The sequence below is a fragment of the Corythoichthys intestinalis genome, chromosome 20 (assembly GCF_030265065.1).
Source record: "Corythoichthys intestinalis isolate RoL2023-P3 chromosome 20, ASM3026506v1, whole genome shotgun sequence".
Taxonomy (NCBI): domain Eukaryota; kingdom Metazoa; phylum Chordata; class Actinopteri; order Syngnathiformes; family Syngnathidae; genus Corythoichthys; species Corythoichthys intestinalis.
In genome coordinates, this window is record NC_080414.1 from 16919115 (window position 1) to 16945117 (window position 26003).

Consider the following 26003-nt stretch of genomic DNA (forward strand, 5'->3'; position numbering starts at 1 on the left):
TGTAGGTGCACAGGAACGGAAATTAACAGAAGGATTGACCTAGATTCAAATTTGAATCAAGGTTATTAAAGGTTTCAGGGAAAATTATGTGAGAATCTGGGCAGATTTTGGTTAAATTTTGTTTTCTGTAACAGTCTCTGAGCAGTGTTAATGCCCTTTATGTGGTGGTCCTAGCCCAGACTCCCCTCTACTTTGACCTTTACTGTTGTGACCCTTCCTGTTTTGACATGTGGCCTGAGTTCAACCTTGGCAGGCTGGTTGTGGCAGACCTGGGAGTGCACCTGCAGCTCATCAGCAATCATCACTGGTTTTAAGGAACGGCCTAGGCAGCAAGCAGTTGCCAGATGATTCTGCCTGTTACAAGCAGACATCAACCCAGCAAAATCCTCGAAGCCACCAGCCATAGACTGAACCATCACCCCCACACCCGCTCAACGTCTTACCTTTGTTAAATAAAACCCCTTCACTCCACATCTGTTTCCTGGTTGCATTTTGGTCCACATCAGCTTTGCCTACCTTGCCATAACACCTCAGAAGCTGTTACCAGCTGGAGAACCCAAGCCGGATGCTTGGCTCAGCACTGACTCTACTTAGCAGCTGTAGAATAACAGCAATAGCTCAGATCTCAAGTTATTCTTCCAGTCTAGGTCAGGTCTTCTCTTATGTAGGTGAACAAGAACAGAAGGGTTGAGCAACGTTTAAATTCAAATTAAGGTTATGAAAAGTTTCAGGACAAATTTGGTTAAATTTGTTGCCTGTAACAGTCTCTGGGGACTGTCAATACCCCTCTGGAAGCGTTTCTAGCTGGAGAACCCAAGCTGGATGTTGTGGCTTAGCACTGACTCTACCTAGCAGGGGTAGAGGGACACCAACAGCTCAAATTTCAAGTTATTCTTCCAGACAATCCGCAGGAAGTCGAGTCTTCTTCAAGATAGATTTGGAGTTAGCAATCCTGGTCAGGTCCTCTGTAATTTAGATGCCTAGGAACAGAGAAGAACGGAAAGATTGACCTAGGTTCAAACTTGAATCAAGGTTATTAAAAGCTTCAGGACAAATTGTACTAGATTTTGGTTAAAATGTGTTACTTGTAACAGTCTGTCGCTGCTTCCAGCTAGAGAAACACATTGTAATGCTGTGGCTCAGCACTGACTCTACCTAGCAGCGGTAAAAGGACATCCGGAGCTCAGATCTCAAGTTGTTCATCCTGAAGAATCTCAGGAGGTTGAGTCTGTGTTGTGCCTTCTTCTAAATAGATGTGGAGTTAGCAGTTCAGGTCAGGTCCACTCTTATTTAGGGCCTAGGAACAAAGAGAAACAGAAGGATTGACCTAGGTTCAAACTTGAAAGTTATTAAAAGCTTCAGGACAAATTGTGCTAGATTTTGGTTAAATTGTGTTACTTGTAGCCAGTGTTGGGCACGTTACTTTAAAAAAGTAATTAGTTATAGTTACTCGCTACTTCTTCCAAAAAGTAACAGAGTTAGTAACTGAATTACTCTATAGTAAAAGTAACTAGTTACCAGGGATGGTGACTATTTACGTTACTTTAAAAAGAAGTTGTATGTCAAAGAATTTGAAATTTTCTGAGCAGTATTCGACTCAGTTGAATAGAGACGAACAGACAGGTAGTAGGTATAGAACCTTGTAATGTTTATTGCACCTCACCAGCAACAGATCCTACACTTGAAGAGCAACAAAAATAAACAGATTTTAATTGCTTACCACAGATGTCGACAAAAGCTTTGCCCCAGGACATAAATTACACTTTACATGCACGTTCTTTCCTTTAATTTCGACCAACTTGAAATAGTGTTTATATCTCCACCTCGTAAAGGACAAATTTTCCTCTGAGTTCTCTGCCATCATATCCCTCTGCATCTGTTTTGCGTGTGTGTGTGTTTGCCGCACGCGCTGTTCCGGTTTGTGTGTTACGTGCGCTATTAGGCTCGAGCGTTTACGTCACAGAATGGGGGATCATGTGAGATTTGACAACAACGCAGCCATACTGGAAGCAGGTCTGGCTCGCAGAACATTAAACTTTAACTTGCTTGTTCGATAAAGAGACAAACTCGTTACTAAGGCGAAGAACAGATATGTGATCAAACTTAAGGATGTGAACAATGTCGACCCTAACGAACAAGCCGAAGACAAATGGAGTAAAGATGTCGACGGGCTTCCACAATTACGCTAAACGGACATTCTGCTGTATTTATTGTTTGGTGTATGTTACTAAACTCATCAGCGATTCCGAAATTACAAATTGCTACAAAGCTACGAACAGTTTTGCTGCAGATGGGTGCACATTATGACCGTATCAAACGGCAACTCCATCGTTCTTGCAAAGGTAGGCTATGTGTGTTTACTATTATCATTGCCATGAACCTGAACCCACCCCAAGTCTTGGATGACAAAAAAACAGAGCAGAGTAGACTCGCTACGGCTGGTAGTTTCTTCAATTTATTCAAAGTAAGTAACGCACCACTTTTGACCGTCAGTAACGGTAACGGCATTGTAACGGCGGAAAAAATACTTATTTAGATTACGACCCCGTTACTGACAAAATAACGCTGTTATGTCACGGCGTTATTTATAACTGCGTTATTCCCAACACTGCTTGTAACAGTCTGTCGCTGCTTCCAGCTGGAGAACCACATTGGAATGCTATGGCTCAGCACTGACTCTACCTAGCAGTTGTATAAGGACATCAGTTGCTCAGACCTCAAGTTGTTCATCCTGAGGAACCTGAAGATCCTCAGGAAGTTGAGTCTTTCTCGGGACTTCTTCTAAATAGATGTGGAGTTAGCTGTCCAGCTCAGCTCCTCTTTTATTTAGGGCCTAGGAACAAAGAAGAACAGAAGGATTGACCTAGGTTCAAATTCATATCAAGGTTGTTAAAAGTTCAGGACAATTTGTACCAGAATCTGGATGGAGTTTGGTTAAATCCTGTTAACTGCAAATGGTGTTGCGACAAATTGTGTCAAAAGTGCTAAAGGATTGACCGAGGTTCACATTTTAATCAAGGTATTAAACCGCAGATTAGTTTTGGAACTAATTGTGCCAAAGTTGCATGACCCGAGGTCAAATCCAGTTATATGGCATTACACAGTTACGTAGTACAGTACAATTTACTTGCATAACATCTAAGATGAGTTTCAGAAGGCACCACTTTATAGTCCTGAAGTGAACATTCAGTTACCGTATTTTGCATGTTGTTGCTCTGCAAGCAAATCAAAGTTATAGTACCCGAGCTCCTCTACTGTACATTTAGCCGTTTTTCTTCCCCTCCTCACGAGTGATTTATCCATTAATTAGCCGCAGCGGCATGCTCGGGAGGCAGCGGATCATCTTCTCCGCTGGCCATTTTCGTTTTCTCTTCACTCACCGTTGTTGTATGGGTTATATAAGTGCTGTAATTTTTTTTTTTTTTTTGGGGGGGGGGGGTGAATATTTGATTGGGGCTCTTAATGCAGAACGAGCATTCGGGATGAGGAGGCGGCCAGTGGGCGGGAGAGCAGCGAGCCGCATCGCCGTCCGGGGCATTGGCATCAGGCCAAAGCGCCGAGGAGAGCTTTTACTGTACCCACTCTTCTACTCGTCTATCTGCTCTCCGGTGTGCTTTTCCCACTTCTTCTCCTCTGAGTATCTACACTATCCCTTTTTTTTTTCATTTCATTTGTTGCCTGGCCGTATTTTACCCATCGCCTGTCAGATTTTTACGGCTAGCAAACTGCAGCGTAGTCAACTGGAAGTCGGGGGAACACTTTGAAAGAGAGATACTCCTCCATTTGGAGGGAGGGTGTGTGACAACACATCATTCCAGGCTGTCAGGGAAAGGATAGAGAAGGAATTTGTTCTAAATACACAAGCGGAAGACTCTAGATAGCTTTTCTTTGGTGTCAGAAGTAGAATAGTTTGCAAGACTTTTTAAAAAGACTGACTTTAAGCCTGGGAAGAGTGATGATACAAAAGATAATATGCTTCGGATTTAGGATGGATTTTAAGGGAAAGTTTGTTCCATTGATTGTTTTTTGTAATCTTTAGTAATCAGAGTGTTCCTCACATCTGAAATTTAGCTGAGAAATCTGTTGTTCTTAACTAAGGCTGTCAAAATTATCGCGTTAACGGGCGTTAATTAATTTTTTGAATTAATCACGTTAAAATATTTGAGGCATTTAACGCACATGCCCCGCTCAAACAGATTAAAATGACAGCACAGTGTAATGTCCACTTGTTACTTGTGTTTTTCGGTGTTTTGTCGCCCTCTGCTGGCGCTCGGGTGCGACTGATTTTATGGGTTTCAGCACCACATGAGCATTGTGTAATTATTGACATCAACAATGGCGAGCTACTAGTTTATTTTTTTGATTGAAAATTTTACAATTTTTTTTAAAACAAAAACATTGAGAGGGGTTTTAATATAAATTTTCTATAACTTGTACTAACATTTATCTTTTAAGAACTACAAGTCTTTCTATCCATTGATCGTTTTTGTAATCTTTAGTAATCCCAGTGTTCCTCACATCTGAAATTTAGCTGAGAAATCAGTTGATCTTAACTAGTGCTGTCAAAATTATCGCGTTAACGGGCGGTAATTAATTTTTTAAATTAATCACGTTAAAATATTTGAGGTATTTAACGCACATGCCCCGCTCAAACAGAATAAGTGTAATTATTGACATCAACAATGGCGAGCTACCAGTTAATTTTTTTGATTGAAAATTTTACAAATTTTATTAAAACAAAAACATTAAGAGGGGTTTTAATATAAATTTTCTATAACTTGTACTAACATTTATCTTTTAAGAACTACAAGCCTTTCTATCCATTGATTGTTTTTGTAATCTTTAGTAATCAGAGTGTTCCTCACATCTGAAATTTAGCTGAGAAATCTGTTGTTCTTAACTAACGCTGTCAAAATTATCGCGTTAACAGGCGGGAATTAATTTTTTAAATTTATCACGTTAAAATATTTGAGGCATTTAACGCACATGCCCCGCTCAAACAGAATAAAATGACAGCACAGTGTAATGTCCACTTGTTACTTGTGTTTTTCGGTGTTTTGTCGCCCTCTGCTGGCGCTTGGGTGCGACTGATTTCATGGGTTTCAGCACCACATGAGCATTGTGTAATTATTGACATCAACAATGGCGAGCTACTAGTTGATTTTTTTGATTGGAAATTTTACAAATTTTATTAAAACAAAAACATTAAGAGGGGTTTTAATATAAATTTTCTATAACTTGTACTAACATTTATCTTTTAAGAACGACAAGACTTTCTATCTATGGATCGCTTTAACAGGATGTTAATAATGTTAATGCCATCTTGTGGATTTATTGTTATAATAAACAAATACAGTACTTAAGTACAGTATGTTGAATGTTTATGTCCGTCTTGTGTCTTATCTTTAAATTCCAACAATAATTTACAGAAAAATATGGCATATTTTATAGATGGTTTGAATTGCGATTAATTACGATTATTTAATTTTTAAGCTGTTATTAACTCGATTAAAAATTGTAATTGTTTGACATCCCTAATCTTAACAAATCCAGGTGTGTTCAAAGTAGACTTGTGCCGATTACTGGTTTCAAGGTATACCGTGGTATGAAAACGTCGTTTCAAAACCGCTAACATTTTCCGTCATACCGTCCTTAGGGTATTAGCTATTTTCTATATCCCAAAAATGCATGGAGAAATCCCTCGCTTGCAGCTGCAAGGCTCAACCCTCCCCCACCGGTTGTTTCTCAGTGCCAGCGAGTCAGTTGTGCTACACTATGGCTGGAGGAGGTGAAACTCCTGAACCTTTTCCCCCCATCGAAGAAAATGGAATTGCTGGTATTGGAATACTTCGGCTAAAGAAGGGCCAACCAACATGTAAAACATGTTTGCAGAGGGTGGCTACCGAGGAGGCAATACCTCCAATATGGTTTCGCATTTCTACAAAATTAAATGTTAGTAAACAGTTTCATGAATGTTTCCCACCAGCTACGAGAGATAAAGGCTGAGTTATGCTTCTGCGGCAGACCTACGCCGCCAAGGCAGACCCGATTTACGACCCTTTGCTGTAGTCTGACGTGCATCTCCACAATTTTCTGACTGGTCGACACGTCAACATGTGGTGATACAACTTAGTTGTATGGATGCTCCAAACAAAGTTTCGTTGTGCTTTTTGCAACAATGACAATAAATATTCTGAATCTGAATCTGATATGGCGCAAATGAACTGCGATTGGTCCGCGCAAACTGTTGTTTCCGGTTCAATGCGAAATCACCGCCATTTTCAAACATTGTTTTGCTACACGCAAAAATGAACCAAGCCAACGAGATTATCATCGAAGAGCAAGTATGACAACTTCTACAATGTCTCGTCAAGACATTATAAAGTTTGCCAAATGGCAAGGTCAGCGAATGCATAAAAAAAAGGAAGAACCACCGAGACAAGTTTTTTTTAAACCCAGATATCGCAAAGTAACACATTTTAGAGCTGTAATTGCAATACCATTGGCTAAAGGTTGTCATACCGTCAGAATATCATACCGGCACATGCCTAAGTCGAACGGTGAAAAGATCAGCCAAAATTTTTTGAACATTTTTAATATTTTGGCCCCCTACCCTAACTTTCCTTGTGTGTCCTTGCATCTCTATCATTAGACCCCAGCCCGTGGCGGAGAACAAACCCTCCTGTTGTCCTCCTTCTCTCCTCATTCTGCATCTCTATCATTTACTCTTCTGGCAGCCAGAAGCAACAATTAGGGAGGCCCGTACGTCTGTCCGTGACCCCCCTCGTGGTTGAGGATAAAGAATCGCTTACAAAGTACATCCCTCAGGAAACAGGAAGCAAAAAGTGTCGGGTTTCACAGCACTGATGTCCCGAATGTCTACGTTTGAACACCTGTTGAATCAAATTTGACTGTGAGTGGTAATTAGCATGTTTGTATCCAAATTACATGCAAAATCACTTTCTGGAATTAGCATATATCTCTATTTAATCACAGTTGTCTTGTCAACTCCAGCTGGATCAGTTTGTCTGGAGGTTCAGGTGTGCCCCCCTGGTATTGACGCCGATATGTTAAGGATCAACAAATGGCTAAGAACTGACACAGACTGGTTTTGGTTAGCGAGCTAATGCTTTACTAAACAGACTTTTCAGTTCCACTTCCAAAAACATTCTTAAGAATGTGGTCAAAACAGTTCAATTCTCTAACTTACTGTTCATCTAATCTTCAAACAGAAGAGGGTCTCGATTCCCATCTGGCAATCACTTGAGTGAAAGAGATAGTTGGTAATGAGGCGAAAGGAAAAAGAACGCTTACTGATGACGATAACATCAGTCCTTGGGTGGTATTCCTGACTCAGCTGTTTACAAGGTTGCCGCTGTGAGTACCGTACACAAAAAAACGGCCTCCATTGCTCTCGTGTGACCCCGGGATTGATTTTTAATCAATTTCTTTTATCGCCATCCCGAAGCAAGAGTGTTTATTGGACAATTCCTTCGCTACCACTTTGACATTTTAGTTGATTTAACCCTTTTGTGCATGAATTGTTTGTTTTATGTCAAACTTGTGGCCCACGGGACTATATTTCGCAGTCTCTATTTGACATCCAATGGTAGTATTAGTGTCCTGCATGTATTTTGTCATGTGCAATTGAAAAAATATATACCATATTTTCAGATTATGAGTCGCACCAGACGAAAAATGCGCAATGAAGAAGAAAACATATATAAGTCGCATCGGAGTATAACTCGCATTCATTCATTCATTTTCCATGCCGCTTATCCTCACGAGGGTCGCAGAGGTGCTGGAGCCTATCCCAGCTAACTACGGGCAGTAGGCAGGGTACACCCTGAATTGGTTGCCAGCCAATTGCAGGGCACAGTGAGACAAACAACCATTCACGCACACACTCATACTTATTATAGACAATTTAGAGCAGGGGTCCCCAACGACCGGGCCGCGGACCGGTACCGGTCCGTGGCGCATTTGGAACTGGACCGCGCAGAAATAATAAATAATTTATTAACGACTGCATTCTGGCCGATTGACTTTGGCCTGTGCCGCTTAACACACCAATATCCCTGTCTACTCGATTAGAGATGTCCCGATCCGATATTTGGATCGGATCGGAAGCCGATATGGGCAAAAAAATGAGCATCGGTATTGGATCGGAACACGGGAAAAATTCCGATCCAGACTTCCGATCCAGTTTTTTTTTAAAGTCCAGTCGGGGTTTTCCAGCGCACCGATTTACATAATCCATTCCAGTTTTTGCTTCGGTTTTCCTAAAATCCAGTCCGCATTTTACGGCACACCTTCAACACACTACATTTACATTACCTTCTCCCAATTTACCGTGAGACTTTATCTGTAAAAATGTCAGCTGTGTGGGATCATTTCACCTTAAAGGACGACAAAGACGAAGAGGCAGAGAGCAACATATGCCACAATAAAGTCAAGCGTAGTGGTAAAGCTGTAAGAAGTTTTAGTACAACCAACCTAATCAAGCATTTAGCGAAATACCACCACAAACAATATGAGGAGTATGTTAAGAAAACCGAAGGCAAAAAGAAAGGTCCCACGCAACTACCACTGGCAGAATCTTTTGCCATGCGTGACAAACTGGCACTCGACAGTCCCAAAGCCCAGGGAATAACAAGAGTCATTGCCGAAGTATTCATTCTGGATGACGAGCCATTATCTCACGTGAGTAAAGACACACCATCCAACACGCGATTCGGCCGTTGAAGATTCGAGAACGATTCACAAACACCCAAATTCTGATTATTGAAATTTGTCGAGTAAAGATACACAGCGCAGTCTTCGGGACGCAATGAGAAACTGACCGCATTGCATCCCGAAAGTAAACATAACTTTTCTTAGACCCGGGTAATGCCAATGCTCAACTCACGGTTTTAGTTCAACTCACGCTGCTGGATAAAAAACACAAGAATACCTGACTTCTGCTGACAGCCGCAACAAACTACGTCAACGTCGTTTTACTGGAGATAATAAGTAGTATTGAAAACCAGATGCGATAGTAAACAGCCGCCATCTTAAAGCAGAAGACTTCCCTAGTAGGCTGTTGTGAACCTTCCAAGCGAACCTAATAGACTTTTTATCTAAAATACTCCTAAATCGGCAAACTCTTGACTTGAATCTTCTTATTTTTAAAACTTTCACATGTCGAAAGTAGACAGAAGGGAAATTATGGAATAACGGGAGCAATTTTAACAACTTTAACAGTTGATTCGCAAAATTAAATGAATTGAATGTAATTTAAAGCTGCTGATACAGAATGGGGACTTGAGTATTTTATTTACTGTTTTAAAATGTTAACTTGATACTGAAATAGTCGTTTATTTAAACCTGAGAGGCTTTTTATACAATTTTTGTAACTAATGCACGAAACAATAAAAGCATCTAATAGCTTGGGGGATTTGTGGGATTTTCCACTGAGGTTGTTTGTGTGTTTTGCTTTTTTTAAGACAGTTTGCAATATTATTTGCACGTTTTACTGACTGACTATGCCATTTCTGTTTGTTATTTATAATGTTTTGTGTTTGCCACTGAATAAACAGGTCAGTTTCTTGTTACCAACCGTTGTGCGTTATTCAAACTCACCTAATTCAGCTGGCTAGTTGTTATCAAAGGTACTAAAACCTTTTTCAACATGAGTCTGACAACTAAGTAAGGAGGCTAAATAACTTTAGACTTTAACACATGCTCAGATAGGTCGGTATCGGTATCGGCCAGTATCGGTATCGGTCGGAAGTGCAAAACAATATCGGTATCGAATCGGAAATGCAAAAACCTGGATCGGACATCCCTACTCTAGATATACAACTACAGGATACATAGAAATGCAGAAATGGACTGTTAGCAGTACAGCTTGTTTTGTATATCTATGTGCACTTGGCCTCGATAATAACGTATGACGTAGGTCGTCACCCACCACATTTGTTCCTGGTAATAATTAGCCCCCACACTCCGTTTTAAACGGACCAGACAGTGCTAGTGTGAAAGCCAAAATATTTGGTGAATAATTTTAAATGAAATGAATTAATTCATTGAAGAATTTATTTTTGGGGTAAAAAATCAATTATTTCCGTAGAAATAAATAAAGAATATGAAAGAAAAACACATTTAAATGAGTAATACAAATAATTCTAAATAAACATTTTAAGAATTAGAACTTTACACCTAACTGTAATAAATTGAAAAAAAAACGCAACAACAACAGAGAAATGTTGCCATTGTGTATTTTGCTCTGGCATGTTTATTTATTACCCAAATTTTCGCACTATAAGGCGCACCTGACTATAAGCCGCCCCCCCCACCAAATTTGGCAGGAAAACTGCATTTGTTCATAGATAAGCCGCACTAGACTATAAGCCGCAGCTGTCCTGTAGTATGTATGTATGTATGTATGTATGTATGTATGTATGTCATTAAGTATGTATTATGGGATATTTACATGAAAAGGATATTAACCAGTAATACTTTATTTGACATCAGCGTCATACCAATTACTTTGAACCAATTGCCTACAAAGCTTCATTGTTTCAAGAAGCTTAATTTGGCCATCACTGTCAAACAGTCAACCTCTGCTGCCAGCTGCTGTCAACACTGTTGTTGTTCAACGTGCCTCCGAGCATGCATTGCAGCGCTACAGATGTAAATAACAATCAAAATTCATGTCCTGTGCTAATAATTTCTTCAGTTACTGTTCCAGTTGTTTCATAAATTGCTAGTTATGGTATTTGGTAACACTTTATTAGACAGTGGTGCCATAAGACTGTCATAATTATGACATGACACTGTCATGAGCATTTATGAATGCTTATAACAAATGTCATTCAGTGGTATCCGGCAAATTATCTCACTTTTGAATGAATGTAAAAGATCCAAGCTGGACATAAATGGAGTTATTTGCCGGATGTCACTTCACAACATTAGCATTCATGTCCATGATACTGTCACGTCATAAGTATGAATGACGGTCTTATGACAATGTTATGATAGCGCTTTGTAATAAATTGTTACCTATTAACCCAAATAAATCTTCAAATAAGCCGCACCGGACTATAAGCCGCAGAATTCAAAATGAAGGAAAAAAGTAGCGGTTTATAGTCCGAAAATTACGGTATTTTATTTTATAATTCTCTTCTAACCACACATAGCCTGTCTCGTTGGCTGCCATTGATTGCAATAGACGATCTATGCAATCGCTTCCAGTTAAAATGGATTGGATGTCTATTGCTGTCAATTGGTGTTTCCATAATTTATCTCTTTTACCAGCTACTACAACACAGCCCTGTAAATAAATGTCCACAAAGTGATCACTATCCCTGAAACAGTTAAGACATTCAATGCTCTCTTCAGCACTTTGCCATTTTCCACGCAAGTTCCTGCGATTTTGCGCGTCCCGACGCGACCGCTGCCTCATGTATAAACAACGTGGTATTTACATAAAAGCCAAAAGACTCTGATATCATAATTAGCCGTGATGGATTCCCTCCGTCAGTGTTGTGCACTTTGGTTTCCTTGAGGATCATTATGCAAATTGACAGAACTGCTTTTCATTCAAATGAACTGTCAGGGGCCAGAATACAAACTCATTAACGGCTTCCACAAAGGTTCCTGGTGAATTATTTCCCCCTCCTCGCCCACAAGACCTTGAGCCCAAAAAAAGGGAGTTATTCATAGCTGCTTCCTTGGCAACGCTGTTGCCACGCAGACACCTCCATAGATACGAGCCCCTGCTAAGGAGAAGGTGATTGGCCAAGTGGACCCGATGGATAATTGATTTGCTCGGAAAACAAAACTTGAAGTCGCGAAATATTCTATAAATTTACCAAGAGTTTGATAAAATTCCTAACATTCCATTCCGAACATGAAATGCGCCACGTGTGTTTACGTGCAAACACATGTGATACGGGATCATGATGTGGGCAGATGTTTCGTGTAAAGTAAGCCCTCATGTAAACATTCTGAGAATACCTTAAGCTTCTTATAGTTATTTACATTGTTCTCACATTTAAACCGCACATGATCGTTTACAGCGAAAGACACATTGTCGTGAATTGGGCACAATTGGTAAAGCGAAACCCATGTGATAGTAAAACATGACCAAAATACAAACAAAAAAAATAGTAATACAGGCAAGGGCGTAGGTCTCAATATTGGTTGGGGCGATATTACATCATAACTTGCATGTACACTTTTTGCTGGGGACGGGACATTAATAAAACCAAACAGATTGGGTGAACGGGAGTCAGGGCTATCTTTCTCACCAATATGAACCTAATTAATTGATAGGCTGAATTATTGCAAAATAAATCTGTATTGAATTATACTAACTTTCATACTGCAAATTTATAGACCCTACTCACATGACGTCACAACCACGCCCCCGCGTCATATTGTCCGTCAACTCGTGACTGTTGATGCATTACCGCTACGTAAATTCCTCCTACTATGGCGTGTTTTTCTGCTCGTTAACATTAATAAACAAAATGGTGAAGGCGAGTGTGGTGGTCGGTTGCAATAACAGAGAAGATAGACGGAGAGACTTGAAGTTCTACCGGATTCCGAGAGACCCAGAGAGGAGAGCGAGATGGGCTGCTGCAATTCGACGAGAAAACTGGGCTCCAAACGATGACCACAGATTATGTAGTAGTCATTTTATATCTGGTAAGATGCATTTAATATATATATAGAGGGTTTTGGGCTGACAACCACAATTAAGATCATTGCTAGGCTAATCGCCGACAACATACACTTAGACGTTGTGAATGAACTACCTGAAAATATATAAGGGGATAATAAGACAGTTGTCATACAATTAATTTACAATTTCACTATTGAGGTCAAAAGCCAAAAAATAAATTCAACTAGGGACAATCTGGAGTAGTGCTATCGCACTTCATATTTATTACATATTATATATGTATGTAGTGAGAGTGCTATCGCTAAACCATATAAACATTAAAAGCCCTAGCTCCATTGACAAATGACATGAAATACATTAGACTTGACAGTGGTTGTTAGCAAGAAGAAAAGATTTTGAAATGAAAATTTCGTAACTCACCTTCCCGAGCACAAGATAGATTCCTGCCGAATTTTCGTGGACGAGGACCTGTTTCACCCAATCAGCAACGAAGTATTTATAAGCCTCCAAGCTCTTAAAGTTTTTCAAACTTTCGTGAGAATAGGCTGATTTTGTGTGGACAAGATAGTTGTAAATATCAGGGTAGCAGATGTCAGGTAGAGACGGCGAAGACAGCGGGTCGAAAAACATCAATTTAGGCATCAAATATGGATCTGGCGAATGGATAAACTGAAGCTTTTCCACATAACGCCTTTTATGTAACGCATCCAATGAGTTTACAGCGTCAGATAACACCGGGGCTTCCATGAATTGCTCTATAAATTGCACGACTAATTGAAACCATTGAGAATAGGGCTAAAAAATGACGGACAATATGGCGGCCGGATACAGCGACACGTCATTTTGTAACATAGGTGAGTAGGGTCTATAGTCGAGTAGTTTTCTCCATCTTGTTTTGAGTGTTAAAGTCTAGTAAACAGATTAATGCGTCAGATTATTCCACTTACTTTAAGTATATATTACTCTTCTGCCCTCAGCCGAGCGTATGGCTACTCGACTTTGGCAGCGAGCTAAACCGACAAAGAAACTTGGAGGCCCGAACTCCTTCCTCTCATTTATTTCTTTGTGTCAACGTGTGTGCGTGTGTGTGTGTGGTAAAACTGAAACATACATAAAACACAAATGTTATACACAAAATAAAAGGTTCTATACAATAACATGTTTATGTAAATAACAGAAAACTGGCTCCATTATGAGCAAATGAAATGAAGTGGCTACTTTAGCTTAGCACAAAAACGTGTGGGTTCGCGCCACATAAATAACAACAAAATAACAGAATAGACACACCAAAATTACATCTAACCCACTGTTAAAACGTACAAACTTACAGATTTTGTTTTGTCAAGGGTTCCCAACGATGTATGGTGCAGAGGAGGTGTGCAACGTCTTAACACCTCAAGGCCTCTTTTCCAACTGAAATAAAAAGTTCTTTCTGCCTGCTGCTTACAGCAAGTCGCCACTAGGGGAAGCCGAGCGCAAACAGCAATACCAAAGAAAAACTTAAGATTCTGAGTTAGAATAGCGACATCCTGTGGACGGATGAACAATGTACAATCTTAGAAAGAAATTAAACCCAAAAAGTAGTCAACATAAGACCAGAGGACATAACACTCCCCGCCTGACATCTGCAAGATGTCAGCTCTTAACTAATGAACGATACACAACAACAACTCGTTTTACATGCTACCCTTAGACAGCAAAAGCACAACTTCACGAATTGGGCGAATGTAAAACCTATTCTCGCCGTTTCGGCAAATCTTAACCTCAACTTTTCTGACATTACCGTCCTCACTTGGGAAAGATTTTGTGATCAGTCCGAGTGGCCAATTATTCCTATGTTCCAGAGACTCCCTCATTAAAACAACGTCGCCCATTTGAAGGTTCGGCTTTTTTATTTTCCACTTGCGACGAACCTGCAAGCCTGCGATGTATTCTTTCTGCCAACGACTCCAGAAAACATTAGCTAAGTACTGCACGCGCTTCCATTGGGCTTTGAATAGGTCACTGGTCTGAAACTGCCCTGGTGGAATCGGTGGTGTGCCAACCTTTTGCGTGAGTAGCATCGCAGGAGTAAGAATGACTGGGTTTTCGGGATCTGTAGAAACGGCTGTTAGCGGACGGGCATTTACAATTGCGGTGACTTCAGCTAACAATGTTACGAGTACTTCATGTGTGAGCTTCCCATATGGATGTTCAAGGAGCATTGCATTGAGGATTTTTCGGGTGACGCCGATCATGCGTTCCCAGGAACCAGCCATATGGGATGCATGTGGAGGATTAAACTGCCATTTGCACGCACTGTCTTTCAAGAATGTGCCTATTTTGTCATTGTGACAGCCTAGTTTGTCTATTTGGAGCTCTTTGCAGGCACTCACAAAATTTGTCCCACAATCAGATCTCAAGAGTTTGGCACCACCTCGGATGGCAAAGAAACGACGCAGTGCATTAATGAATGACGATGTGTCCATTGACTCAATCACTTCAATATGAATTGCACGTGTACTCATGCAGGTGAATATGACTGCCCATCTTTTAGCATCTGCATTAGCACCACGCGTTTTTCTCACTGTAACGGACCAGGGACCGAACACATCAAGGCCTACATTTGTGAAAGGAGGGTCCGTGGACAGCCTGTCCTCAGGAAGTTCAGCCATTATCTGTTCAGGTTGCCTGCCCCTTAATTTGCGGCATGTGATGCACTTGAAAATCACACTGCTTACTGCTCTTTTTCCTCCCACAATCCAAAAGCCCCCTGCTCTGACTGCTCCCTCCGTGAAATGCCTTCCCTGGTGACATAATTTTTCGTGAAAGTGTCTTATTATGAGCTGAGCAAGATGATGCTTTCCAGGGACGAGTATGGGATTGGTTTCTTCTGCAGACAACTGTGCTTTCTTTAGTCGGCCTCCAACTTTAAGGAGCCCTTGCGTGTCAACAAATGGATTCAGTTTGCTGAGTGGACTTGAGTTTTTTAGAGCTGTGCCTTTTTCAATGCATCCAATATCTTCTGCGAAGACCTCTCTTTGAACGGTGCGAATGATCGTGGTCTTGGCTAGTTGCAGTGACTTTTCAGTTAAATGTTTGTTGCAGTTGTGCCAGCCACGACAGGAAACCTCAGAGTTGTTCTTGAATGATTGAGCTATATGTTGGAGTTTGGCAATAGCCTTTTGCAGCACCTTCCAACTTGAAAACCTTTCAAATCTGGCACTATTAAACTGGGCTTTTGATAGGGTGGTAGTGCAAGTTGTTACCTCAGGACGCAACTCACAGTCAGTCTCTGGGTCTATGAGATCGAAGGTTTGACTTCGAACTTGACTTTGGTCCAACCTGGAGAGGAAAGCTGGGCCTCTGAGCCAGGTGGAGCTGGAGAGCTGCTCAGCGGGCAACGCTCGTGTGGCATGGTCTGCCGGATTTAAGTGTGTGGGCACGTAATGCCACTGGTGAGTTTGTGCAAAGCGCCTGATGCGTTCGACTCTGTTGTGCACATAAACGTGAAAGCGTCTCTTGGTGTTTGAGATGTACCCAAGCACTACCTTTGAGTCTGTGTAAAGATTCACCTGATCGACTGTGACATCCAGCTCCTCTAGAACCAACTCTGCTACTTCCACGGCCAGGACTGCTGCACAGAGTTCAAGTCGGGGTATGGTGATGTCTGGTTTAGGAGCTAAACGTGCTTTGCCGAGGAGGAATCCCACTTCGCTGTGTCCGTCCTCATTTGTGAGTTTGAGGTAGGCTACCGCACCTACGGCTTTTGTGGAAGCATCACAAAAAACGTCAATCTCTATTCTTTGGGCTGCAGACAGCGGTATTGAAGTGTACATTCTGGGAATTTCAAGATGTTGTAGGTGTCCGAGGGAACTTTTCCACTTTTGCCACTGTTCTAATTTATCTTTTGGCAGTTCAGTGTCCCACTCTGAAACATTTGTGGAAATGTCTCTGAGTATGGTTCTACCCCCTACGATTACTGGAATAGCAAAACCAAGTGGGTCGAACACACTGTTGATAACTGACAGAACTCCCCTTTTTGTGAACGGCCTTTCATTTACTCTTACTTGGAACTTGAATTGGTCAGTCAACAGCTCCCATCCTAAGCCCAAACTGCGCTGCATTGGTGGGGTAGTCTGCCCAATGTCAAGACCTTGCATGCCTACAGCACGATCTTCGGTTGGAAAGGCTCCTGTTATGAGAGGACAATTGGATGAGATTTTGTGTAGGCGTATGTTACACTGAGCCAGCATCTTCTGTGCCCTACTAAGAACATCAATGGCCTGCTCTATGGAAGAGAATGACTTTAGCCCATCATCTACATAGAAGTGCCGTTCAATGAATTCTTTTGCGTCACTGCCAAATTCCATTTCTCCTTCTATGGCTGTTCTTTTCAGTCCAAAGATGGCGACTGATGGGGAAGGACAATTACCAAACACATGGACAGTCATCCTAAATTCTTGCACTTTTCCATCAAGGTCATGATTTTGGAACCACAAGAAACGAAGGTAGTTACGGTGGTCTTCTCGTACTATAAAGTTGTGAAACATATGCTCCACATCTGCCATAACGGCGTATGGGTCGGACCTAAACCGCATCAGAACTCCTACGAGAGTGTTGTTAAGATCTGGTCCCTTGAGGAGCACGTCATTGAGAGAAACATTGTCAAGTTGAGCACTCGAATCAAAGACTACCCTAATTTTTTCTGGCTTTTGCGGGTGGTAAACGCCAAAACTAGGGAGATACCAGCACTCTTGATCTGGCGCCAGTGCGGGCGCTGGTTCGGCATGGCCCTTGCTGAATATTTTCTCCATAAACTCAGCGTAATGCGCTCTCATTTCAGGTTTTCTTCTCAGCGTTTTGCGGAGCGACATTAAACGATTGTAGGCCTGCTCCCGATTGTCAGGTAGGCGCCGCCTAGGTGAGCGGAATGGAAGTGGAGCTACCCAGTTATTCGCCTCATCTTTAGCAAAGTTGTTGTGCATAATGTCTAGGAACAACGCATCTTCTGCCGAAAGTGCAACTTTGTCGTCATTTGTTGTTTGTTGGAAAATATGTTGTCCTAGTTCCGCTTGTGTGTTTAGTGGATCGTTTTTGGTGTATTTCTCTTTGATAACGATTGTGTTTTCGCAAGGACTGAGGAACGTGGGACGTCCACTGTTTAGAACGTTCGTCTTAAATGAGTTCAATGTGGGTTTATGAGCTCCAGAGAGACAGACATCACCTATGACAACCCATCCTAAATCGAGACGCTGGGCATGAGGTGCATTGTTTGGCCCATTTACCTGACCACGAACTTTATGAGCCTGAATGATGTCCCTTCCCAGGAGCAGAAGAATGTCTGCCGATGGGTCGAGAGGAGGAATCTGTGAAGCGATTGATCGCAAATGAGGGTGAGCTGCTGCTACCTCAGGGCTGGGAATTTCGTCTCTATTATCTGGAATCTGATCACATTCTGTTATTGTAGGCAGCATCATGGAGACCTTACCATCTACATCTTCTACAACAAAGCCATCAGCTTTACGACCTTGTGTCTCTGATAAACCTGCACATGTTCTCATGGTGTATGGGAATATGGTACCTTGCACATTAAACATGTCAAAAAACGCAGATCTGGCTAAGGATGAATTGCTCTGATCATCCAACATGGCATATACCCTCTTTTTCTTTTCTGGAGAAGTTCGGCGATATACATTAACTAAACAGATCTTTGAGCATGATTTTCCTTTTACGCCTTGCCCACATACTTCTGTGCAACTGGCTGTGTTCACAGGATTTGGGCCCTCAGACTCCCCGCCGTGACTCTGGGTTGGGGGATTAAAGTCTTGAGGTGTCCATGGAGGTGGACCGACATGCATGGCAGACACATGAGCATCGCTATCACATTCTGAGCATTGGATAATAGCTTTACAGTCTCGAGCCCTGTGATTTGTGGACGCACAACATTTAAAACAAATGGCGTGCTCTTTGAGAATGTTCTTTCTTTCGTCTAGTGTTTTCATTCTAAACCCCCTGCATTTGACGAGTGAATGAGGTTTTTGGTGGATAGGACATTGTTTGTCTGGATCGAGTGCTGTCAATTTAGCCGGACTGATCTCTATTTTATTCACTGCTAGTGGAACTCTGTATTTGTCTCGTCTTACTGATGTCTTACCAACCCTTGGATTTATTACGTTTGAACACTGTAACATAAAGCTAGGGTCTGTTCTCATTTCAGCGTAGTCATTTACGAACCGCACAAAATACGAAAAAGGTGGATAGACTGCACCGTTTTCCCTTTTGTATTTGGTACCTTGTGTAACCCATGACTCCTGGAGTCCATATGGGAGTTTTTCAACTATCGGGTTTATGCCCCTTGGTGTGTCGAGAAAGCTAAGACCCGGCAAATAACTTTCACTTTTGGCATACGATAGCTCTAACAGAAGATCAGCAAGCTCCTGCAGTAAGTGAGTGTCTTTGTTGGAGATTCTTGGAAAAGTCTGCAACCGTTGGAAGAGTGAGGATTCAATTACCTCTGGAGAGCCATAAGTCTTGTCTAGCCGCTGCCACAGACGTTGGAGACCTGCCTGTGGATTACTCACGTGGACCGCCCTGATCCTCTGAGCGTGTTGAAGAGACTCCCCGCCGAGCCACTTGGTGAGAAGGTCGAGCTCTTCGCTGGGCTTGAGATTGAGGCCTTCCGTCGCGTTGCAGAACATGGACTTCCAGGACAGGTAGGACTCTGGCCGGTTGTCGAAAACCTTGAACCCCGATGTCAGCAGATCACGCCGTGCTAGATAGGCTGCTAAATTGGACAGTTCACTTTGTGGGGTTGCTGAAGGTGTAGGCTGGTGTGAGATGTCCGTTCTCGCACGATGAGATTGGAGATGCTCTTCGTCAGCGATGTCGATGTGACGCACATGTGGAAAAGCACCAGCTGATTTTGGGCTATTTTCTGGTTGTTGAGAGTCATTGTGCCTAACCAGGTGCTCATTGTTTGGCGTTTGTGTGCCATCTGCTTGGACACGCTGGTCGTCAAAGTGAGCATGCACATACTCTTGTGCACGCCTGATGGAGGGGGGTGTCTTGGAAAATACCCCTTGCTCGCTGAGGTCGACTTTGGCGCGCTCCTCTTCTTCGAAAGTCGCCTCCCAAACTTTAGCTGCGGCGAGCGCTGCTTCTGCTTCACCTTCCGTCTTCAGAGCGTGTAGTGTTGCCTCGATGCGTGCCTTCTCGACCTCCATGTCGATTTGGCGTTTGGCGTACCGTGCTCTGGCGTAGGCAGCTTCGGCGTCTGCTCGTGCTTGTGCAGCAGCTTGACTCGTTCTGGACCGGCGTGAAGAATGAGAATGACTGGCCTCCGACCTGGTGACCACTTGGCTGATAGGTGGTGAAACTTCTTGCTGAGACATCTTGGGTGCTTGATGTGTTGAAAATCTTTTTACTCTTCTGCCCTCAGCCGAGCGTATGGCTACTCGACTTTGGCAGCGAGCTAAACCGACAAAGAAACTTGGAGGCCCGAACTCCTTCCTCTCATTTATTTCTTTGTGTCAACGTGTGTGCGTGTGTGTGTGTGGTAAAACTGAAACATACATAAAACACAAATGTTATACACAAAATAAAAGGTTCTATACAATAACATGTTTATGTAAATAACAGAAAACTGGCTCCATTATGAGCAAATGAAATGAAGTGGCTACTTTAGCTTAGCACAAAAACGTGTGGGTTCGCGCCACATAAATAACAACAAAATAACAGAATAGACACACCAAAATTACATCTAACCCACTGTTAAAACGTACAAACTTACAGATTTTGTTTTGTCAAGGGTTCCCAACGATGTATGGTGCAGAGGAGGTGTGCAACGTCTTAACACCTCAAGGCCTCTTTTCCAACTGAAATAAAAAGTTCTTTCTGCCTGCTGCTTACAGCAAGTCGCCACTAGGGGAAGCCGAGCGCAAACAGCAATACCAAAGAAAAACTTAAGATTCTGAGTTAGAATAGCGACATCCTGTGGACGGATGAACAATGTACAATCTTAGAAAGAAATTAAACCCAAAAAGTAGTCAACATAAGACCAGAGGACATAACAATTACTATATTATTAAGCCCATACATGTAAAAGTTGGTCATTTTTCACCTAAATCTAGAAAAACATTTGCCTGGCTCTGCCAGACTATCCTCCCTGTATTTTTCAAACACTGAGAGAAATAGTCTGGGAACCATCCCATTAACGGCCTTTCGAGCAGGTACAAAATCAATCGACAAATCAGATTCGTTTATTTGCGTGACGTGTTCTTCACGAGCAACGTCACTCTTGCGCGTCAAAAGTTGTCTCTTCAACAACACAGATGGTGAACGAGAGAGCCGAGAATATGTTCCAATCCACGGTAAAATAAGTTTTAAATTACCAAAAACATATCGACATGAGTCATTGACAACAGTCTGTCTCGCGCTAGCCATGTCGAATAAACTCCGCTCTCTTCGTATGTTTACTTCCGCGCGCAAGTCCCCTCGTTCTGCCCCCGCCATTTTACTAACGTCACGTCTGCCCGTCGCTGATTGGTCCACTCCGCTGTCTGTTTGCTGTGGCTTGCTCCGCCCTGGAAATTGTATCCGCGTGAATGGTGGCCAGACTCAATAGCTGGAACAGCGGTGAGTCTGGTGTACCAGGCAAGAAAAACATGATTTCAAATAATGTTCTGATCAATATCTATTTTTTAATTAAGAACATTTCTGACAAACAAGTTTTTTTAAGATCAAATATACAAACTTTTTGCTTAAAATAAGTCTTTTAAGCTTATTTTCAGCTAGCTATTTTTCTTATTTCAAGGAATCTAAGTGAGTAAAATTGACTTGAAGCACTGGCAGATAATTTCACTTATTTCTAATAGATTTACACTGAAAACAAAGGATTTTTTTTTTCCTTCCACTTTTAATTAGGTGAGTTTTTGCAGTGCATATGTATTGGTTCAGGTGATACACTGTTCGATTCAAACTGTTGTTTTCAAAAACTACTAAAGACACATTTTGAAAATTTCCAGAATAAATGCCTGGATTTTATTAGTTAATTTAAATTGCAATATTTGAACACAAATCATATTATCATGAACAAGAAATACAAACGTGTTAATCAATTTCAATTCAATCAATCAAACAATCAAATCAGTTTTCAATTACTATGAATAAAATATTTTTCTTTCATCACTCTTGGTTTTATCGGATTGTTACCTTATTATTATATTGCAAGTATTATAAAGGGGTGAAAACAGTCAATATTCTTATTTAACTGTAAATATTCTCAGGGTTTTATTTTAACAAGAAAAATGACGTCGATGCACATGATTTATTTTTACCGGCCACTCAACTGTATATGGTGGGCCAGATCTGACCTCAGGCTTCGAGTTTCACACCTATGCACCTTTTTTTTTTTTCCTCAAAATGAATTTTATAGCTTCTTTTGCGCTTGAACTCAAAACCCACGCACTTTTTTGGCCCGCTGCAATGATGAGGTCACCTTTTTTGGCGAGTAATCCTGAGATAAAGTGTCTCGGGATCAAGCAGTTACCCTGCGATTCCATAAAAATATGAGAAAGGGAGAAGGAGAGGGCACTTGGAAGTCCAGAACCTTTCAGACTAATAGACTGCATCATAGCCTCGCATGGCCTGCCAGCAGGAACCATCCTAAAAAAATATGAATACCAATAAGTCAGGAGAGCTGATACACGGAACTAAGCCTCGGGTGTCAAAGTCATCTTTGTCGGGCCACATCATGGTTGCGGTTTCATTCAGAGGGCCATTAAAGGAATTAATAGGAAATATTCCTATTTAAATGTTTTGTTTTTAGCTCAAAAAGAGGAAATTAACAATAAACATTTTTTTTTAATTTACATTTTTAACTAAAATGGAGGTAATAGCAAATATTTTCTTTTATATTTTCTATTTTTGGGTTTGTGTGTTTTTTTTTAAAGGAAGTAATAGGAAATATTCTTGTTTTAATGTTTTGTTTTTATTTAAACATGAAATTAACAGCAAATATATATATATATATATACACATATATATATACATATATGTATATATTTTTTTTTAATTTACATTTTTAACTAAACTCAAAGAGGTAAATCAGTGAATATTTGCTGATTGACCAGTTTTTTTTTTTATTAAAAAGGTTTATTAAGTAATATATAGAATATTTTTAAAAAACATTAAATATTGTTTTAATTTCAAAACAATATTTAAATATTTTCATATTTTTCTTTACTTTTTTTATTTTAAATAACAATTTATGACAAATTATTCTAAATATTTCTAAAACAGGAAATATTCTTTTCATTTTTACATTTTTTAATTAATATGCTTTACGCTTTTATTTTCATTTTTTTAAAATGGAAAAACAGTAAATGTTGTCATTAATTTATATATTTTTTAATCTAAACAAAATATAAAATAACCATGTTCTTTTTATTGTTTATGTATTTTTAAAATATTTTATATTAACAAAAAAGGTGGGGTAGTAAATATTTGCTGATTAATGTATTTTTGTTTTATTTTTTAATGAAAAAAGTTAATATTTAAAATATTTTTATCAAAGAACAGTAAATAAAGTTTTAATTATAAAAAAATATTCATTTTTGAAATTTTTCGTTTTAAAAAACGGAAAAACAATCAAAATTTAAATATTCTCGTATTTATTTTAAACTTTTTTATCTATAAAAACAATACATAACAATACAAGTTATTCTAAATACTTCTAAAATAAACAGGAAATATTCTTTTCATTTTTCATTTTTTATTTAATTTTTCACGTTTTTATTTACATTTTTTAAAATTGAAAAACAGTAAATGTTCTTACTAATTTAGATTTTTTTTAAAAATCCAAACAATATGAAATAATTTATTTTTATTGTTTATGTATTTTTGTAATATTTATATTAACAAAACAAACAAACAAACAAAGGTGGGGGTAGTAAATATTTGCTGATTTATTTAGTCCTTTCATTGAGGATTGTATTCATTTTAGCAAAGTCGTTTGGACCTGATTTACTTTGGCGGCCACACAAAATAATGTTCCGCGCCAGATCTGGCCCCGGACCTTCGAGTTTGACTCCTTCTAGGCTATCTCATGGCCCGTATTAGCTGCTTTTGACATTGAGACACACACATACAGTTACCTCCCATGTGTCTAATTGTAACGGTGGGAATCCGGCGGGGTGAGGGGGTGGCGCTGTGGGACGGCAGTTAAGTTAAGGTCACCTTGCGTTTTGCCCCGTCCGATAAGCCATAATGTCATCTTTTTATGGGATGTTCTCCGAGGAGCCTCTGCTGCGATCTGAACGCCTGATCAATACACTAAATCACACCGTCTCATTATAGCACTCCTGGGCGAACACGCGGGCGTGTGTGTTCGTATTTGGAGTTTGTTTGCGTGCGCGTGTTTTATGAGGTGTGCGAACGAGGCTTTTGCGTGCTTCGGTGCATATTTTATGACGAAATGCGCTATTATTCGCTCGGCCCCGAGCTCATCAAGAACTCATCAAATGGAGGGGATTTGTCCGGGCTGACATTAGCAGACACGATGCAGGGTTTTATTTATTTATTTATTTTTAACTTTGGATGTTGTCTTTTGTTGTTTTTAATAACAGCGGCAAAGTGGCTTGGCCTTTTCACAGGAAAGTGTTTTGTTGGTCTATATGGGCACAATGGGATACAACATTCGGGCTATGCGAAGTGTCTATTTAGTCCAGTATGTGGACAAACTTCAGCAATTTAATATTTTTTGAACATATGTCAATTTTATAGTCATTAAATTTAAAAAAAAAATCTTGTTTTAGAGGGGTAACTTTTTCAAGAATTAATTATGATTATAAACCGGATAAACCTATATCACAATATCAGTTAAAATATAAAAAGATTATATCCCCCTCCAAAACGAGATTTTTGAAAATTAAATGACTATAAAATTGACATATATTCGAAAAAATATTAAAGTCTTCCTGGTTTAAATGAATTGGTTGTCTAAGTTAATACAATGAACCAGTGTGCGTTTCAGTTTTTATTCATTTTGATTTTATTCATTTAGGTTTTATTAACGCTGCTTTAATTTATAGTATTTACTATTCTATATATACAGTATATATATATATATATATATATATATATATATACAGTATATCCCCAAGCTGGGTGCATGGCTGCAGCAGATACCAGGAACAACGTCCGACATCTCCGTTCAGAAGAGCGCAATCCAGTGACGTGCGGTGAGGTTCATGGTTGGTGAGGCACTGACTCCTTTAGTGTCAGATTTCCAAATATATAAACCAAAAAGGGTAGCTTATTCAATTGGCTACTGGTTATTTCATATCTCATCAGCATTCTTCACAAAACACGCACACACGGTACATATTATCGATACGTAAAAGTAAGAAAATAACATGCATTTGCGATAATTCATGCAACATAAATGAGAGTAAAGAGTGGTGTACAAAACCACAGAATTCTGACCTTTAGTGAAATATTCAGTTTTTAAAACTTGTAATTCTGATACTTTAATCAATTTATTACAGATTGCTAAACAAAAAGTGTGAAAAGAAAAACAAAGAATATTTTATTTAAGGCCAAAATTTAGTTTTTAAATATTCTATTGTATTTTTCTTAGTCTAAGCTCTTTTTTTTTTTTTTTTTTTTTTTTAACGTGAGATTGAAATGAAAACTGTTTGTGTTCTTGCCCCTGTCCTTCACCACAAAAACCGCCGTTACTTTGGAAGAGCATGGGTTTGGTCTCAACATTCGTAGGGACGATATAACAGCATAACCTGCATGTAGGTACACTTTTAGCTGGGGACGGGACATTAATAAGACCAAACAGATTGGATGAAGGGGGCAAAGGGCCACATTTCTCATGTATATGAACCTAGTTAATTAATAGGCAAAATGATCAATGCAAAATAAATCCTTATCTACTGATAATAACTTTTATGTGCATTGGTTCAGATGATACACTGTTCGATTCAAACCTTTGTTTTCAAAAAATACTAAAGAAACATTTTGAAAACTTCCTGAATAAATGTCTGGTTTTTATTAGCATAAACATAATGAAAATAATTCACTTAATAATGGTAGGGTCAATTATATCCTTACAACATATGGAACTATTGAAAGATCTAAATTCTCTAAATAACTGAACATTATATCATGCAAAAAAGGTAAGGTTGCTTAAACGTTGGTGGGGACAATTTTAGCATCCTGAAAAGTTGGTAGTGTTATGTCCCTACCGTCCCTATGCAAACCTACGCCCTTTTTGTAAAAGTCCTCCTTATTTTCCTTTACTTTAAAAAAATCTCTCCGCCTCAATGGAGAGGCTTGCTTCAAT

The 26003-nt window shown here is 40.0% G+C and overlaps 2 protein-coding genes across 2 annotated transcripts in view; one reads left to right on the forward strand and one right to left on the reverse strand.

Moving 5' to 3' along the window:
• Positions 1-26003, forward strand: part of kcnb2b (potassium voltage-gated channel subfamily B member 2b) — a 146253-nt gene that overhangs the window by 73001 nt on the left and 47249 nt on the right. The gene's annotated exons all lie outside the window — the stretch shown is intronic.
• LOC130909069 (uncharacterized) lies at positions 764-17042 on the reverse strand. The gene is made up of 4 exons (XM_057825149.1): positions 13999-17042; positions 2717-2833; positions 1156-1297; positions 764-980 (listed from the first exon to the last, which is right to left on the reverse strand). The coding sequence occupies exon 1, from the start codon at positions 17020-17022 to the stop codon at positions 14347-14349; it is 2676 nt and encodes an 891-aa protein (XP_057681132.1). The 5' UTR covers positions 17023-17042; the 3' UTR covers positions 764-980; positions 1156-1297; positions 2717-2833; positions 13999-14346.

Bases quoted from the DNA above. Each gene is read 5' to 3' on its own strand.
- LOC130909069 (XM_057825149.1), bottom strand. From the start codon at position 17,022: ATGGAATTTGGCAGTGACGCAAAAGAATTCATTGAACGGCACTTCTAT.